This window comes from Fukomys damarensis, unplaced genomic scaffold (assembly GCF_012274545.1).
Source record: "Fukomys damarensis isolate Sample0158 unplaced genomic scaffold, DMR_v1.0_HiC HiC_scaffold_34, whole genome shotgun sequence".
Classification (NCBI taxonomy): domain Eukaryota; kingdom Metazoa; phylum Chordata; class Mammalia; order Rodentia; family Bathyergidae; genus Fukomys; species Fukomys damarensis.
The window spans coordinates 9,890,821-9,909,957 of NW_022900946.1; the positions used below are offsets into that span (position 1 = coordinate 9,890,821).

The 19,137-nt window shown below is 43.6% G+C and overlaps 1 protein-coding gene across 6 annotated transcripts in view; it reads left to right on the forward strand.

The window, feature by feature from the left end:
• Iqck (IQ motif containing K) overlaps window positions 1-19,137 on the forward strand; it is a 121,871-nt gene that overhangs the window by 8,532 nt on the left and 94,202 nt on the right. For all 6 annotated transcript variants that reach the window (XM_010610049.3, XM_010610052.3, XM_010610054.3 and 3 more), the window contains exons 2-4: window positions 2,149-2,213; window positions 5,587-5,716; window positions 6,535-6,632. In XM_010610049.3, the coding sequence (XP_010608351.1) occupies window positions 2,149-2,213; window positions 5,587-5,716; window positions 6,535-6,632 (293 nt within the window). The remainder of the gene's footprint in view (window positions 1-2,148; window positions 2,214-5,586; window positions 5,717-6,534; window positions 6,633-19,137) is intronic.

The following is a 19,137-nucleotide window of genomic DNA, read 5'->3' on the forward strand; positions in this document are numbered from 1 at the left end:
GGTATGACCTAGAAGATTATCTCTTCCTTTTGGGCTCCTTCATTCTCATCCTTTCTCCTTCTCTCTCTCTCTGTCCCTCTCTGCCCCCTGCTTCCCTATCACCATTCCATGAGCAGCTCTCCTCCCTATACCCCTGTGCCGTGCTATCCTCTGTTGGAGCCAACTAATGAAAAGAGCCAAATCAACCTCTCCCCCTTATTTTTTTGAGACAGGGTCTCACTATGTAGTTGAGACTGACCTGGAACTCACTAGTAGCCCAGGCTGGTCTCAAGCTCATAACGATCCTCCTGCCTCAGCCTCTCGAGTGCTGGGATTACAGGCGTGCACCACCACACCCGGCAATCTGTCTTCCTTTTAATTTGTGGTTATCTGGTATTGTCTCAGTGACAAAGTGACTAAGACACCCAGGATGACCTCAGACGTGTGGTCCTTCTGCCTTATTCTCCTTAATAGCTGAGATTACAGATGTGTGCTAATGTACCGAACTCTAGTCCTGGGCTTTTACCTCAAGGAAACTATGACATAATAAATTTGTGTTGCTTTAAATCCCTAATTCTGTAGTACAGTAGTGCCCCTTCTCTCTGAGGTTTCACTTTCTGCAGTTTTAGTTACCTGCAATTAACTGTGGCCTGAAAAAAATTCATGGAAGGAATGTTTCAGAAACAATTGATAATTATAAATAACTTTTTATAAGAGATTGTGATTAATTATTTTTTGAGATAGGATCTTGCTAAATTGCTCACTTGCTAAGTTTCCGCTCTGCTGAACGTTTTCTCTTTTATTATTAGTTACTGTTGTTGCTCTCTTACTGTGTCTTTTTCTTTTTGAGACAGGACCTTGCTCTGTAGTTCCGTTGTCCTCAAGCTCACCATGTAGCCCAGCATGGCCTTGAGCTCTTAGCAGTCCTCCTGCCTCAGCCTTCCGAGTGCCGGAATTACAGACGTGTGCCACCACGACCAGCTTTCTGTGTCTAATTTATAAGTCGAACTCTCATAAATATATATGTGAACACGAAAAACACACGTAGTACTCAGTATAATCGTGATTTAGGTATCTGAGAGACATCTTGGGACGTATCTTCTGAGGGTAAGGGCTGTATTCACTTTCCCTCATTATAACAACAGGCAAAGGGTTTATTTTGGCTCACAGTTTTTAACCATACCAGGGCTTAGTTGACCGGCCCTGTAACTTTTGGGCCAGTGGGGAGGCAGTACATCATGGAGGGATGGCATGGCATAGCAAAGCCGTTTTTCTCATGCTCAGGAAGCAGAGGAGAAGAAAGGCTGGAGCCCCACTCTCCCCCTCGATTGCACATCCCCAGGGATGAGAAGACTTCCCATTAGGCCTCACCTCTGAAAGATTCAGCCACCTCCCAACATGCCAAGTCTTTACTTAGCACATGGGCCTTTCAGAGACATTCTAGATTCAAGCCACAGCAAGTGAAAAGTGCTGTAACTTGTTACCCAGCATTAGCTGGTACGGGGAAGCAAATGTGCTTATTACCAGTAGTCTGATGTACTTGCCCCCAGCCTAAAATTTAAGGAGTTAAAAAAAATTGAGTAATACTCTACTAACCGGTAAGTAACTATATAAGGGAATAAAACTGACCTCCAGTGCATTGCATTCCATCAGTACCATCTTACCCAGAAACTTTTTCTTCATCACTGCAAAATGAGTGGGCAGTTGCTTTTAAAACACTCACCCTTCCAGAAAAAATTTTTATCAGCCTTTCCTTTAGGGATATAACTAATATAGCTCATGAGCATTTTCTGTCCCTCTCTCAGTAAATAGGGCAGCTCTCAGGGTGGCATGTTTTCTGTGTTAGTCTCTGCTCCGTGTGTGCCACTGGCAACGCCCTTAACCACCCTCCCTAGTATCCCTCCCCTTATTCCTTGTAGTTATGTTGGAGCAAAATCTGAATTGTATCATCTTGGGAAAAGAGTCTCAGACTCTTACCTAAAGCCTGGTGCTTTTGTATGAGGGAGCAGCCATCTCAACCATTTTAAATGAAGTGGCTTACCCATGTTAAGTATTAACCTTTTCATTTCTGTAAAGTGCCAGCTGAAGGAAAATTGTCTTAGTGATGAGGACATTACATCACAAACCGCAATGAAATGTGAAATTGAAGACTTTTTCCATTCTCTTTAGAGTATGAAGCTGAGCAGCCTCACTTTCCAGAAGGATATGTAATCAAACAAGAAGCTCCAGTTACTGTGAGTATTGCCCAGGCCTCATCGTACTTAAAGGCTATTACATGAGAAGACTGTGGATGGCTGGGGAAGGTTGGGTGGTGTCAGGAGTTAGGGAGGCAAAATGGGGAAGGCACCGGAGCTAGAACTAGAACCCTGGGGCTGCCCTAACTCTACTATTAACAGTGTTGCTTATGCATAGCCTCTTCGAACCTTAGTTTCTCCATCTGTTAAATGGGAAAGGTAATCCTTGACTAACTCGTGGTGTCTCCATGGGGCGCAAATGAGATGTTGGATGAGAGAGGCCTTGGATGGATCTGACAGCACACCTACTTGGGGAACACTTGTGAACAGAACACACTTCTCTGCATGCCAATGCAGGCCAGGTGAAGACTGAGCTCAGAGAGGGTCAAGGACTGGGCAACCAGGAGGGGAGTCCCTTGGGTGTATACCTTGGGGCTAATAGGCACTTAAGAGAGTTTAAAATCTCAAAAACATAGCCAGGCATGGTGGCACATGCCTGTAATCCTAGCACCTTAGGAGGCTGAAGCAGGACAATCACAAGTTCAGCCCAGTCTTAGCAACTTAGCTCTATCCCAAAAAATAAAAAATGGACTGGAAATGTATTCAGAATAAAGGACCTGTGTTCAGTCCACAGTACTGAAAAACAAAACAAACAAATGCTGGAACAAGTTGAGTAGGATCACATTGATGGACCCCAAATCTACGTCTCTAGACTTCCACTAACTTCTTTCTTTCTGTAGTCTGACACTAACTTCAGCCCCTACTTCTGACAGAGGTTCATTTTTTTTTTTTTTTTTGTAAGAGTAGGAAAATGTATTGCAGAATAGGAATAGCTCCTGAGAGACAGGAGGGGTCCCAAATGGGTTCCCTCCCCCTTTTAAGAGTAGGAATGACAGAGATTCTTGTGTCTAAAGCTCTTTTTTGGTTAGTGATTGTTTCTTTTTCATAGTATCCTGTTGTTTTTGGTTTTGTTTTTGTTTTTTGGTATCGGGGATTGAACTAAGGTCCTTGTGCTTGCAAGGCAGGCAGCGAAGCCACTGAGCTAAATCCCCAGCCCTTGTTTTTGTTTTTTGATGGTAGCAAAATTTTATTAAAGATAGGAAAAGAAACAGACTCTGCAAATTTAGGCCAAGTAAAAGTAGGAAAAGGAGTACACCCTGTAGCGTGAGTATGGGCCACCATGCAAGAGAGGACACAGTGGCCAGTATCCTGTTCTTGCTGTATGGGTACAGGCTTGTCTCATATTTTTCTGTAGATACTAATTACATTTCTCTTCCCTGAATTACCTGTTTTTATTCCAGGATCAGTTGCTCGGTTTATGTTTATGCTACTGGTTTTCTTGACTAGTTCACAGAGTTTTGATTATTTATTTAAAATCTAAAATGGGGGCCTGGGTGGGATTTTCTGTATGGCTGGTATCCAGAGAGACAGAGCCAGTAAGAGATAAATACAGAGATAGATGGATAGGTAGACAGACAAACAGATAGACAGACAGATGAATGGATGACAGGAAGCCTGTAAGGTCATAGGTTCACACATGATTATAAAGACTAAGTCCCATGAGAGGCTATCTGCAAGTTGAATGAGGAGAGCCTGTTAGGATAGTTTATTCCAAGTCCAGAGTTCTCAGAAACAAGGCTGCTGATGGTATAACTCTCTGATCAAGACCAAAGACCTAAGATCTGGACTTGCCCTTGAACTGATGCAAGTCTCAGAGTCCAAAAGCTGTAGAACATGGAATTCCCAGGGCAAGTGAAAAAGGGCGTCTTGTCTCCAGAAGAGAGAATTTGCCTTCCATCTGCTTCTTGGTTCCATTTAGGCCCTCAGCCGACTGGGTGATGCCTGTCCACATGAGGGGCAAATCTTTCCCCATTCAGTCCACCAACTCACCTGCTGACTTCCAAAAACACCCTCACAGATACACCTAAAAGTGCTCTTTGTTTTGTTTTGTTTTTTTGTTTTGAGACAAGGTCTTGCTACCTAGTCCAGGTTGGCCTTAAATTCACTGTGTAGTCCAGGCTGGCCTGAAACTCCTGCTTCAGCCTCCCTACCTTGGGATTATAGGTATTTGTTCACACACCCTGCTAAAAATGCTGCTTTACCAGCTATCCCTATGTGTATTAGCCCAGTCAAATTAACCTTCAAAATTAACCAACACAGCTGGTGTGCTTTTCTGCTACTGCTATATATGTGGGTTTTCTGGATGGGTCTCTTCTGTGAACAGAAAAGCCCTGAGCAGGCACTCATGGGGAGTGATTGTCTGCCGGAAGATTTTCTTCTGGGTGAGCAGGCAGAGTCAGTATTTGGGAGCCTAGTTACTTTTCTTTTGAGATAAAATACCTGAGCCCCAAATGTTAAAGGAGGAAAAGTTTATTTTGGTTCATAGTTTGTAGATGTTTCAGTCCATAATTGGCTGGCTCCAAGTCAGGGTAACGTGGCAGAGGGGCATCAGAGAGAAGAAACAGTTCATGGCAGGTAGTGGTAGACGACGGCAAGCAACAAGCTAGTGACAACTGACAAGCCACTTTGTGTCCCTTGCATTGTATCCATGCTACTCGACTTGAGAGTGGGTAGCACTCACCCTTAATCCTAGCATTGCACCATGAATCATTCCCAGCATTACACATTCTAGATCCAGTCACTTCTGAAAAGCCCCACTTATAACTGCATGAGGCTTTTGGGGAGGGAGGGGGAGAGCTAGACCTGAGTCATAGGGGCTGAGCAGGAGGCCTCCAAGTCAATGGTCAGTGTTTTGGGTTTTTCTGACAGGGCTGCCAGCATGGTATACCCTACACAGTTCCACTTCCTCCCAGGCTGCCTGTTTCATTTGTTGACAGAAGTGTGATTGGAGAGGAGGAGAGCCGATATAAAAGGCTGGTGTGAAGGTAGTCATGAGTACTGAGGGGCAGAGGGAGTTTGGGTTGCAGGCCAGTGGAGCCCAGCCAGATCTTCACGTAACCGTGCTGTGTGTTGCTACCTTTCTCTCTCACCCTCTGTTATGCCTGGCAACTCTGAGCACTGAGCTCTGAGAGGGAAAGGCACTTGTGTCCTCCCAGGCCATTTCCACCTGTGGCTACCACTTTCCCTCCTGATTTTCCACACAGGCTTCATCCCTGCTGCTTGGCTGCTTCATCCCTGGCCAATCTCTCATCTGCAGGTGGCCCTCCTGTTTTGTTTTGTTTTTTTACTAGGGGTTTATTCCTTGACTGTCATTTATAGATGTCTCCAGAGGAAAGGGAGACTAAGATATGTGTTCCATGTGCCTCTTGAACCTAAAATCTGACGTGGAATTTTATTCCCTCGTAAGGTTATAAAAGAAATCAATTATTTAAACTGTTTCTGTGAAATGACTCCCCTCCCTGTCTACTGCCAGGTTTCACTATGGGAGGAGCTGGGTTCCCGTGACCTCAACACAGAGCACTATTTCCCAGCTCCCCATTCCACCATCGTCTCAAACACACCCTGTCCTCAAAAGAAACCGGAAACGATCAATCCAAAAACATGTAAGTAAGGAAGTGGGGCTTCATCTTTTATAATTTGGGGTTTGTAACATTGCAAAAGCACAAAGTGGGGGCTCAGGCTTCAGGGAGACCACCGAAATAAGGCAGTGTTTGTCTTTTAGTTTTTTTAACCTTTTAATTACTTAATTTATCTTAGTGCATCCCCTAGACTCTTAATGCAATGTTTTGTCTTTTCAGAAAAGTATCCTCAACTCCACTGATTTCTCTTTAAGGTTAAAATGTAATAGAAATAGTAGGGATAAGCATACTCAGATTCTGTGTTAAGTGCAAAGGAGGGCGGGAAAGGTATAAACCAATGCAAAAAGTACAAGAAAATGCCATGTTGCCTTCCACTGAGGCACATCCTACCCCCTGAGCCTCGGTTCCCCTGGCCTTTCTAGTGCCTGGCACTGTCCTCCCGGTTTGTTCTGTGCCTTCTACCTATGTGCTTTGGGCCTTGGCAACCACTACCACCGTCCCTGTGGTCTAAGGTGCTCCCGCCCCAGTTCCCCTCTAGCCTCAGTTACTACCACACTTGCCTGTGTAAGTCCCTCTGTCCTTCTAGCCTCCCTGCTGTTCCTGTGTCAGGGCCATAATAGACTGGTGGGTCTGGCCTTGTGGCAGACCTGGCCTATCCTCAGCACACCACAGAGGGACATTTTAAGTTTCTTTCTTAATGTAGCTCAGCTCAGGGATCTGGAACAAAATGTCATATTTAAGGTCATGTTATTGAATGGATAGTATGTTTTTTGGTTCAGCAACAAATGTCTCTCCCAGATGAACTTGGGCAGCTTGAGATCTGCAGTGGGAATTTGTTTTAGGTTCACCTAGAGAATATTTGGAAACATTCGTCTTCCCAGTCCTGCTTCCTGGAATGGCCGGCCTCCTTCATCAAGCGAAACAAGAAAAGTGTTTTGAGGTTGGTTGTTTGGTGTGTTGTTTTATTTTTAAATTCTCAATATTTCATTTTGATCAGATGGTAACTCATTGTCTCAGTACTATCAAGTGGTTACTCTCAAAATGACACCTCTGGGAGAGAAAGCTGGTGTTTGGGCATTTACCGATGTCTAGTTGTACACACACACACACACACACACACACACACACACACACACCACCACTATCTGTCTGGCCTCAGGCTCTGGAGAGGTTTTCCATCCTGCTTGGTGTCCTCGCCTCCCCTTCTGTGTAATTTGGCATCTTCCTGGTTTCTTGGGCCTTGCATTCCCATTTATTGCACACAGTGATTCAAACTCACCTTACTTCTTACTTGACTCTGTGGCAGTCTTCCTCTCTGGCCTCTGCGTGCTGCTCTTCATACCTGGTGTCCTGTATGTCACCAGCCTTGGCAGAGTGCTCCATGAGGCCTGGTCATTATCACACAGCAGCCAGTTATCCGTCCGAGTTGCCTTCTGAGCCGGCTGCACCCCCATGCAGACACCCTTAATACTCCCTCTCTTCTGTAGCGCGCAAGATACTTTGGGTATATATGTTCCCTGCAGTTTTGCTTTCTAGAATTTTGGATTATCCCCCACCCCACAGTAAAATAACATTTCCAGTTGACCTAGCAGTTGTCCCATGCCAGGAATCTGTTTACATCCATTATTGTAATTCACTCTCACAAGAGCCCTGTGAGGTCCTTCTGTATCATTATCTGGATTTTGCAGATGAGAAAACAGAGGGACACAGAAGTATGAAATGTGATCAAGGAGAAATGGCAGGGCTAAGATTCAAATCCAAATTAAATAATTTAAAAATGACACTTAAAAAGTTGGCAGCAGGGCTGGGGATGTAGTTCAGTGACAGAGAGCTTGCCTAGCAAGCACAGGCCCTAGGGTCCATCCCCAGAACTGAAAAAGAGAAAAAAGAAGAAAAAAATTGGGCAGAATTATGCTGCAAGCCCAACTGATGTCAACATCCTGGTGATTCCAGATAATGGAATCGCCCGCCTAGTTGCCTTTCAGCCCAGGAAATGTGTCCTGCCCTGATGGTACTTTTATATACTGAGGAGACAGTTTTCATGTGTTCAAGTAAGTGCTCAGTTTTTCTTTAGCAATGCGTTGATATACTGATCCCTCACCACTTCATCATCCCCTCATTCCTGCCACCTGAGGTACTCTGCATGACATTCCTCTGACAGCTCGCTATGTAAGTTGTGTCTTTATTGAGGCAGAAATGAATTATTAGGCACTGGTCAGAGTTTGGATAGCACAGATGTTAGCTTTCTGTCACTATAATGAAATACCTGAGATAATAAATTTATAAAGAGAAAAGGTTTATTTGGATCACAGATTTGGAGATTCCAGTCCAAGACTAATTGGCCTATTGCTTTGGGTCTGTGGCGTGGAAGCACATTATGGCAGGAGCTCAGGGTAGAACAAAACTATTCATCTCACAAACCAGGGGTCAGTGAGAGAAAGGAAAGGGCTAAGGTAACCCCCAGTAAACTAAGGACCTCCCAGCAGTACCCCTCCGCCAAATGTTTCACCACCTCTCCACAACCCTGGAGATCGAGGCTTCAGCTCATGAGCCTTCAGGGGACATTCAGCCCCCAAACTCTAGCAGACATTTGTGTAAGAAGAATTGGGAGTTCCCCCTTGGGCCACAACACACTACTGGACAATGATGGAGCCACCCGATGAAGCAAAGAGCCCTCAGCGTGACTCTTAAGGCCCTGTTCAGTCTTTCCCTCCCTCCTTCCCTTCCTTCTTTGTTTCATTCACAACTCTCCTTTCCGGGCAGTACCCTCCAACTGAAAGGAACTACTTTAAGTTCCTTATGCCAGCCTCCTACTTCATGATCTCTGTGCATATGTTTCTTCTTTTTTTAGAAGAAAAAAAAAAATACTTGAGCTCCTCTTCTCTGCATATTTAAATTCTGTTTGCTTTTCCAAACTCAGCTGCATGACGCTTCTCTCAGGCTTCCAGTTCCATGATAGGCCCAAACTAGAAGTATTTGATCCCCACTCTCAGATTTCAGAGTATTCATCTGTTCTGCATTTTATGGTAAGTCAAGCCAGCCTTAATTAAGATGTTCTTAACCACATATACTTAATTTTATACATGCCTGTCTCCCCCAATATTTTAAGTGCCTTGAGGACATATTCTCTGTCTGATTTATTTTTGTGCCTCTTATCAATGCTTAGTATATTCTACCAGTGCCTATGACATAGTGAGTATACATCTGGCCCTCAATAAATGTCAGATAAACGAGTACATAGTCAGACATCAGCCAGGTGCCATTGTTACCATGCCCTCCTCCAAAACCTAGCTTGTCTTTCTGGGAAAGCTATTCTAGTGGGCCCATCCTTGGAGGGACAGCCTGGAAGGGTGAGGGAAGAAGAGGAGATCTATCTACTTTACAAGTTTAACAAATGGGAGAGAGCAGTGGATGGCAAAATGTCACAACCTGATCCCTTTCATATATTAATTATGCAATCACTTAGTAATCTTGATTTATAGTATAGTGATTAAGAGGAAGACCCTCGTCAAAGTTGGCTAATTTTGAAGATCGCCTTCATCTCAGCTGGCTCCTCAGCCCAGGGCAAGTTATTTCAGCTCCTAAACCACTGTCATTTACATATATGTAAAATAAAGATGAAGATAGTGCCTGCTCACAGGATTATTAAGCACATGCAAAGTGCTGCAGGCAGACCGACACATAATGAGATATTTCCCAATGTTAACGTGTTGTTTACCATTATGGTTCCTATAGGCAGGGTGGCATCACTCTTGTTCCTTGGCAACCTGGAGTACTGATTCAGTCCTTGGTTCCATCACACACACACACACACACACACACACACACACACACACACACACACACACACCTCCCCAAGCAGTACTTCATTAACCCTCTCTAAGCATTTTTAGCCCTGCAGCTGACCACTCCCCTTGCAGCCTCTTAGATCCCTTCTGGTCTGGAGCAATTTCATTCCAGCTTGCCCACCCAGCAAAGCACTTGTTTAAAATGTGTTTTAAACCTGCTGCACACCTAGGATCCGAGCTACTCAGAGGCAGAGGCATTTTGAGGACTTAATGAGACCTTGCGTCAACATTTTTAAAAAGGTCAGGAAATTTCACTCAGTGGTCGCTTGCCCTTGGGTTTGATCCCCGTACTGCCACAAAAAAAAAAAAAAACGGAAAAAAAAAAGGTTCAGCCATTATCTATGACTCTTGGGAGTGGGGTTGGGGGCAGGGACCATCACATCTCGACCAATGACAGGACCGATGGGAGGGCTGTGAGGCATTCTTTGCATTGCTCTGTAAGAAATGTGTAATTCTGTGTTACAGGCCTGCTAAATTCAAATCTAGGGAGCCTCAGCCCCTCCTCTTTCTCCCGATTTGTTAAAGACCCGGCATCCCCATTTTAGCCCAGGAAGCACAATGATCAGATCCAGCTTTTTCATTAACATGAAAAGGCATCCTGCTGAATCAGACCCTTCAGTAAATAAAAAGCTGGTAAAATAAATGGCAGTGATTCCTGTCCTGACCATCACATCCAGGTAATGGCTCCTCTCTCATTTGTGCTGTGCTATCATGATAATCATCAGAAATCATATCCAACTTAGAGAAGCTGCCTCACTGATGAACTGTCCTTGTGCCTTGGCACTGGTCAGAACACTTTTCATGCATGTTTTCATTTCACCCTTAAAATAACTTTATAAATGGAATCCTCCTTTTCATCCATCCCTTTCTACTGAGGAGGGACCTAGAACACGGAAGCTGATTATAACCTTCGATCCCCCAGCTGGAGAGTGATGGAGGACATTGTCCAATGACCCTAGTGCCTGACTTTCTTCCCTCCCAATAAACAGGAGGTCCTCCAAATAGCTCCTAGAAATCCTGATTTTTCTTTATCATTTCTAGAGAACAGACTACTTCGTGCTTGTTTGTAGAATCTAAATTGTTTCTAATTCTTGTCAATTGTGCATTTTCTCCCTTAGCTCCCTGTGGCGCTTAATTCATGTCCACTCTTTATAACAACCTTCCCCTCCCCTAAGGGGTGCTGAACAGATATGAGGTGGGAGAGAAGATGGAGGGGTCAGAGCAGAACTCTTAGCTTGGCCCTGCCATTGTCACATGGCTCTGTCTCTCTGGCTTCAGTCTCTGCTGCTAAATGAGGAGGACCAGACCATCACACAAGTCACACTCAGCAATTGTATCACTTTTTTATCTTGATGTCGACCAAAGTATATTCAGTGTATTAAATGGATCAAAGGATGGGCTAGTAGAATGATTAAGTCATGCATTAAGCACAACAGAATCATCTCTCTTTGCAAAAATGTAAAGAATATTTGCAGGCAGGCTGGGCTACTGAAGTTCTGTCCAACAAGCCTTTGTTAAGCCTTACTGTGTGCTGAACATGGGATCCTGGCCCCGGGGACACAGAGAGGACGAGACATGGCCCTGTCGTCCAGAAAATCCCAAAATAATAGTAGAGCCTTCTTTGGCAGGTGAAAGATAATGATGAATTAAGGCCAGACTTACTTTTCTCCTCTCCATCTGTCCCTTTTCACTCCTCTGAAACAAGAATGAATGAGCAGAAATGGCAAGAGTCAATCTGACACTGGGAATTTGTTTCTAGACCTTGGAGCAGCACTATTCTATTGAGCAGCCTTTCTTCTAATTTATTTAGCCGTACTCTTCTAATTTATACCCCTTTAGAGGGCACAAAATCAGCTAAAAAGGCAGTAATTAAGATTTTACATTGAAGGCTGCATGTCTAATGTTTGCCCATAAGTAATTTTGTAGCAAGGGGACTAGACAGTTTCCAGTTCCCAGGAAGTGATTGTACTCGAGTAAAGAATCTGAGAAATTTCTGTTTGTATTAGAGATAACTGAAGCATCCTCGTGCCAACTTATATCTCATCACTGATATCCCGCAGATGAGCTGTGCTGAGACACATGAAAACAGGCCAAACAGCAAATGCTGCAGGGTGCTAGAATGGAGCAGTGAAGCCTAAATTTTACATTGAGTGATCAGGGAAGACAGAAAATGGGCTTCTTAAAGCCATAAACTTGCAAGCACTGAGGAACTTCACAGCAGTGTGGCCCAAGTGACCCGAGCCTCAGTCTCCTCCACCGTAAAAGGGATGACAGAACTGTCCCTGGTATCGGGAAGAAGAGAAGTATTTAAAAATGCTCGCGGGTGTCAAGCAACGTTGACTTCCTACCCCTCTTCCATTCAGGCTATGCTAGGAAGCTCAGTTTTCGGAATGCCACAGAAACACAAGCCTGGTGGCTCACTGTTAAGTTTGTTTTCTGACTCAGGATGTTAATTAAATCTGATTTCTCACACACGCTCATCACATAGTCTTTTCTGGGTTGTTTTTGAAAACTTAAAAATCACGTTATTGCTGTCCTGACATTGTCAGACCCGAGTAGAACTCGGGTTGTCCAGATTTTCCCAACAGATGTGCATTTTCTCCATTCAGCTGTTCCACACATCCGATCACTGAAGAGATGCTTCAGCTGACTGATAATGTGCCTCCAACCCAAATTACACAAGGCAGCATTCTTTTTTTCTTGGTACCAGGGATCAAATGGGACCTTGCACTTGTGAGGCAGGCCACAGAACCACTGAGCTAAATCCCCAGCCCCAAGGCAGCATTCTTATCTGTCATCAGCAACCAAACTTGCATCCAAATGGCTCTTAAACCGTGGTATAATTCAATGTTTATTAGAGCCATTCACATTTATTTATTTATTTAACTTTTTGGTACCAGGGATTTGAACTCGGGCCCTTGTGCTTGCTAGGCAGGCAGTGGAACCACTGAGCCAAATCCCCAGAGCCATTCAAAGTATATTTTGAAATAGCATTTATATTAGGTTGCTCAAGAATAATTGTTGATTTTTATTTTGCCCTTAAAATGCTTACTACTAGTTATTTATATTTGCTTCCTTATTTTCTGTTTTGTTCCATGCTATAGCACCCTTGATGACTGGAACTATAGGGACCCAATAAATGTTTATTGAATGAAGGAATGAGTGTGGTCCCTCAAAGTCAGGACCTAGCTTGAAGACAGCAAGTTACAAGAGTGGTCAGTGGCCTTTAGGTCAGCTTGCTACGGCTGTTATATGCAAGAGGTAGTTTCTTAACTGGACCTACAGTGTCAGGATCTACAGCCTCTACAGGGAGGTAAATGAGGGGAGTGCTGAGCAGGTCTGTGAGTCTCTAAAAGCTAGAGCTGAGCAAGGAGCCCCAGAAATGAAGGAGCCTTGTGGCCCCTGCAGAGCTAGAGGGATGAGCAAGAGGGTAGGCTGCGGAAACAGTAGTTGCTAGCACGTCCAGGGTCCTTGCTTTGTGCCAGACATTGTTCTCAGCCCTTTGCCAGCAAGAAATCATTAAGTCCTCCCAGCAATCCTTGGAGCTTGGGTACTGTTGTCGCCATCTTACAGATAATAGGCCATGCAGCCCTGAGGGCAAGCATGAATTTGATGTGCAGTGAGGAAGTGGGAGGCAAGACCCAGACTGAGTGGCTGAAAAGTTTGACCACTGCACCATGTGGTCAGTTGGTCCAGAAGCAGAAGCCAGATGCTTCTGTGAGAGATGGATCTGAAAGATGGATCTGTGGAGAAGAGGAGTAAGAAGCTAGCAAGTCTTCGTGTAGTTTGTCCTATGAGCAGAGAAACTCCAGGGAAGACTAGAGAGAAGAGAGCATAGAATGAGAGCAGGAAGTGACACCTAATTACAATGCCACAGAGTACCTGGGCAATTACATACATGCTTGGTGTGTGTTTTAGTTCGTTATTATAATGAAACACCCAAGGCAACTTGTAAAAGTAATTTATAAAGAAAAAAGGTTTATTTAGCTCACTGTTTTGGAGTCTGAAAATTCAAATAGCATGATGCCAGTTCTAGCAAGAGACCACACAACTGCATCATATGGCAGATGGTATTCTGGTGGGAGCACAAAAGAGTGAGAGAGATCACACAGTGAGACAGGAAAGCCAGGGAGAGAGGAGGGGCCGGTCTTGCTCTTTTCTATAACAAACTCCTCATGAGGACTAACCAGGGTCCCATGAGAACTACAGTAATTCCTTCTAAACACCATCAATGATCTAATTGTTTCCCATTAAGTTCCACTTCCATGCCATCTCCCAGTACCACTGCACCAAGGCCCAAGCTCCCAGTATACAGACCGTTAGGAGACACACTCAAACCATAGCAGTGTGTAATGTGTGTGTGCTGATGTAGATGTAAGTTTGTCTTCACACTTGAGCGAGGCTATACATAGCATATGGTCCAAAGGTTGAGAATCCTGTCTCTGGAATCAGGCAGACTCCACTTGCAACCCTGGTCTACCCCTAATGCTCTATGTGAGACTGATTATTTTGATGTTTATTTACTGATCATCCAATTCTTTTATATATGCCATCTTAAATATTTTCAATTTAATAACAATCCCAAGCTACTTGTTCATTAGATTTTTAACTGTATAGAATAAAATCCAGCCCATTTAATAAGCAGATATTTCTTTCTTAAATTTTGGAGAGAATTATAATTTGGGAGAACAAACCTTAAGGGCATAGTTTCTACAAATTTTCTCAGCCTTGGAATTAGATCAAGAGTCTACCTTTTTTTCCTTTTTGGTTTTTTGAGGCAGGGTCTCACTATGTAGTTGAGACTGACCTGGAACTCACTGTGTAGCCCAGGCTGGTCTCGAACTCACAGCAATCCTCCTGCCTCAGCCTCCCAAGTGCTGAGATTACAGGCGTGCACTACCACACCTGGCAAGAGTCTGCATTTCATGGTATGAATTTAGCACGTAAAACAGGTACATTTAACCCTTTCCTCGATGGTTGTTTTCAACCACATTTAAAAAGGTCATAGAGAAGATCTAGGTGACATCTCTACAGTATTAAAAGGACAATCTATAAATAGATCAATGAACTTTTTAGTTTTAGTGAATCTAGGTGGGTGCTAGTAGTTTTATACTGTGTTAAACAAACACACCTTGTGAGAGATAAAGAATGGAAAATGGTTTCTTTGAACAAATACCTGGTAGAAGTATATCTGTGAGCCAACGAAACTGAAGAGATATTTCCTACAGGTGCTGATTTATGCAGCATTATGTAGACTAAGCCAGAGGTGAAAGGGTTAGATAATATAATCTGAATCTAATACCCAATAAATGAAAAACCTAATCTAAGTTGGGGAGAGATGAAAGCGTAGGGACCTTTTTCTTGTTTTGGGGTGTGTCTGTGTGTGCGTGTGTGCTGAGGATTAAGCCCAGTGCTAGGCAAACACTCTACCACTGAGCTATACTTCCAGCCCCTCTCCTAGTACTTTGGTAATGTTTGAAATGTTTAAAGTAAGTATTAAATATTCTTGTAGTCAACAAAAAACAGACGCTAAACTAGATAACATATTAAAGCCCATATATTTGACTATACTATCTTGTCTGAGTTATTTTTACTCTCTTTCATATTTACTGACAACTAAGCAAATCACTCTCACCCCTATATTTTCACCATTCATTCTTTCATGTGGCGCTCCAGCCCTGAAATCTCCTGCTGCACCTTTGTTCAGGTTTTCTTAATGATCAGCACTGCCCATTTCAGCCGCCTTTTCCAAGGACGAAAGGCAGGTCAGTGTGGCTGGAACAGAATGGGCAAAGTAGAGGGGAGGGGAAGTTGGCAGGGCAGGCCAGCCATAGCCTGATCGCGCAGGGCAGGAAGGAGTGTGGCTTTGGTTTTAAATCAATAGAACAGTGATCGTCAACCCTATTGGGGCCAAGGCTCCCTCATCATAGTGTTGCATAGTGTTGCTTTCTTACTATCAAGAAGAGAAATGCTTAGATAATAAAAACTATTTCTCAATTACCTAACTGCTGCGTGAAAATAACAGTTATTATTTTTTGTGATTCTCTGGACTGGCTGGCTGCTGTTCTGTTGGTCCCACCCTGGGCTCACTCATGTGTTGGGCCGGTGACCAGGCTGGACCAGAAGCGCCCCAGTGGCCTCACTCGTGTGTCTGGGGCCTGGACGCTGGCTGTGGCTGGAGCGTGTCCGTTTTCCCTCGCATGTCACCTGTCCTCCTGGAGGCCACACCAGCTCCTGTACAGCATGGTGACCTCAGGACAGCTACTCAAGAAGGTAAAGGCAGTCGTGCAAAGCCTAAGCTCCGCAGCTCCAACTTGACCTTTATCATATTGTGCAAAGCCACTCACAAGCAGTGGAAAGCAGACTCCAGCTCTTCTTACCTGGCGGAAGTGGCGGTCATTTGCAAAGGAGTGATTAATTAGGGGTCATTTTCATAACGATCTAGAGCATCTACCTCTGTGATAACTTCAAAAAATATAGCGGTCGTTTATCTTATGGACTATAATATAAAGGAGAAATACAATGAAGATAGTTTATAATATAATTAATGTGTACTTCCTTTTTTTGTATTGTTTTTGTGTTTGCAGTACTGGGGTCTGAACCCAGGGACCTTCCTATTTCCAGGCTTTTTTTTTTTTTTTAGTTTTGAGACAGGGTTTCACAAAGTCACTAAGTTACCCAGACGGGGCTCAAATTTGTGATGATACCCTTGCCTCAGCCTCCTAGAGTGCTGAGATTACAGGCATGCACCGCCGCTCTCAGCTGCATTTCCTTTTTTAAATGCTCCAATAAAATGATCCTGGAGGATACTGAGAAGTAGTCGCTTGTGCTTATATAGAGAATCACCGTGCATACAAATGCCACACGAGGCAGGCTGAGCAGTCACATGTACCTGCCTCTCAAACCATAAGTGGAACTGTAAGTTGTCTTTGGTGATAGGATTTCCTGAAATGGTGAAAAACTCGTAAGTTCTGAATAAAACAAAGTATAATGTTTTTTTTTACATGCATGTTATTTTCCTGGGGTGATATGTGTGTTTAAACCATGCAGAAAGACCCTGTGTTCTTGTGTTAAACTGAATTAGATCCCAGGTTCAGTTACGAACAAGATTCTCACCAATACCGGTGATGTATTTGAAAATACTTAGGCTGCAGCAGTTTTTCCTCGTGTGGGACAGCCCTGCTGCTACTGTGTACAGAATATCCCTAGTTTTGAAGCTGAAATTGGACAAGAGGGCTGCATTCCTGTGAGGCTATCGGGAAAATCTGTTTCTTTGCCTTTTCCAGTTAGTTTTTCCCAGGCTCGCGGGGCTCTTCTGTGTTCAGAGTCAGCTACAGCATCACTTCAGGGTCTCCTCTGTGGTCCACCTCCCCTCTGACTCTGACCCTCCTGCTTTACCTGGCAGTATCCTTGTGACTAAGCTGGACCCTCCGTGGTAATACAGATTAGTCTCCTCCTCAAGATCCTTAATTCAGTTGCAGCAAATTCTTTTTACCATGGAAGACAACATATTCCCAGGCTCAGCGAAGTGCTTTACCACTGAACCGCACCCCTAGCCTTTAAAAACACTGAGACAGGGTCTCAGTAAGTTGCCCAGGCTGGCCTTGAACTTGTGATCCTACAGCCTTAGCAAGTTTTAAACTGTTGGCAGTTTGTAAGCTATGTAAGAAAACCTTATTATGTTTTATAGTCATGCTTCTTTTCTTTCTTTTTTTTTTTTTTTTAACAAGAGAGACTTGATCACTTCATTCCCCAAATTTGGTTTGGAGTTACTTTTGTTTGTAAAAATCAAAGTCACTGTCAAAGAACAAGACTTTCAAAAGAAAGTCAACAGGCTCTGCCCTGAGGGTGACTCCTTGTTTTCTTATGAAATAAAGGACAGTGGCTTTGTGGCAGAATTTTCCTCTCCTGCCTGAAGCTTTGTCCTCTTGCTTTAGGGGACAGAAGGATGGCTTTGTGCCAGGTAACTGTGGTGGCAGTCATGACTGACTGCCAAATACAAGGACATTATCATTTAGCCATAAGTTGCATTTCAGTTATTGTACATGGTATTAGCTAGCTTTTTGATACATAAGAAACTACCTCAAGAGTTAGTGGCGTAAAATTATAACCATTTAAGACAGGCATGGTGGCACATGCCTGTAATCCGGCACTTGGGAGGCTGAGACAGGAAAATCGCTGTGAGTTTGAGACCAGCCTGGGCTACATAGTGAGTTCCAGGTCATTCTCAACTACATAGTGAGACCCTGTCTCAAAAAACAAAACAAGCAAACAAATTTACAACCATTTATTTATTTTGCTGTTCTGCAAGCCAGCAATTTGGTCTGGGCTCACCTGGGAGCTTCTTCTGGACTCAGCGGGGTCCATTAATTTGTCTGTGGTCTGTCCCAAGGCAGGTTGGGTGTGTGCTAGTCTAGGTTAGCCTCAGCTGAGATGAGTCTTCTTCCTTCCACTTCCTCTCTCATCGCCGTCAGAGTAATCCTAGGTGGTTTGTATGGCAGCCGGGCAGGGTTATCAGGATTCAAGAGGATGTCCTCAAAGCCTCTTGAGCCCAAGGCTTGGAACTGGCATGGTGACTCTTGTAAATCTCAAGAAGGCATCATAAAAGGATTAATTGAGCTAATGAGTAAAGGGGCTGGCCCTTACATCAGACTACCTGGGTCCAAGTTCTCATTTTTCCATTTACTGGTAAGTGATTTGGCAGGGTAGTTCCCAGTCTCCTAATCTGTGAAATGGGAATATATAGCACCTAATAATGTGGTTGTGAGAATGAATTAAGTGAAATTTAAGAGTTCTGGGCACGTAGAAGACACTTAATAGACATTAACTCTTGTTGACACTATTAAAGTTAGTAGTATGCTTAGAAAATAACAAATCTGTGAAAAGATTATTATTCCCCCATGGCCTCTTCCATTTGACCAGTTGTCGCATGAGTGGATGGTAAATGGCATCTCTGCTACCACTCCCTCAGTGCTGTAGATGGCCAAGGGTGGACTCTTTTCAGCATTCTAAAAATATTATAGGTTGAGCATCACTAACCTGAAAATCTGCAATCCAGAATGCTTCAAAGTCCAAAGCTTAATGACCACCAATGTGATACCATAAAGTAGAAAATTCCATACCTGAAACTATTTCATTCACAAAATTATTAAAAGTATTTTATAAAATTACCTTCAGGCTATGCATATAAGTTGTATAGGAAGCATAAGTGGATTTTATGTTTAGACTTAGGACCCATCCCCATTTGAGATATATATATATATTCCAAAATCTGAAACCTGAACCACTGTCAGTCTCTACTAGTTTGGATTCAGCATTGCCTAAAACATGATATACATTAGTAAAAATCAAAATAGAAACATTAGAGATATGGGAAGGGTAGGGTAAAGGAACGAAGGGGAAAAAAATATGAGGAAAGGAAAAAATGGAAACAAAGTCTTTGTAAATAGGGGAGGAGGGAGGGGTGAAGGGAGGGCAGGGGAATGGGGGTAAAAATGAGAACCAAGACCTGTCATGTAAAGGTGCAAGGTCCCAGTGATGAATGTAACTGTACTGTATGTGTAAAATGTACCAATAAACTCGAGAAAAGAGAAATGT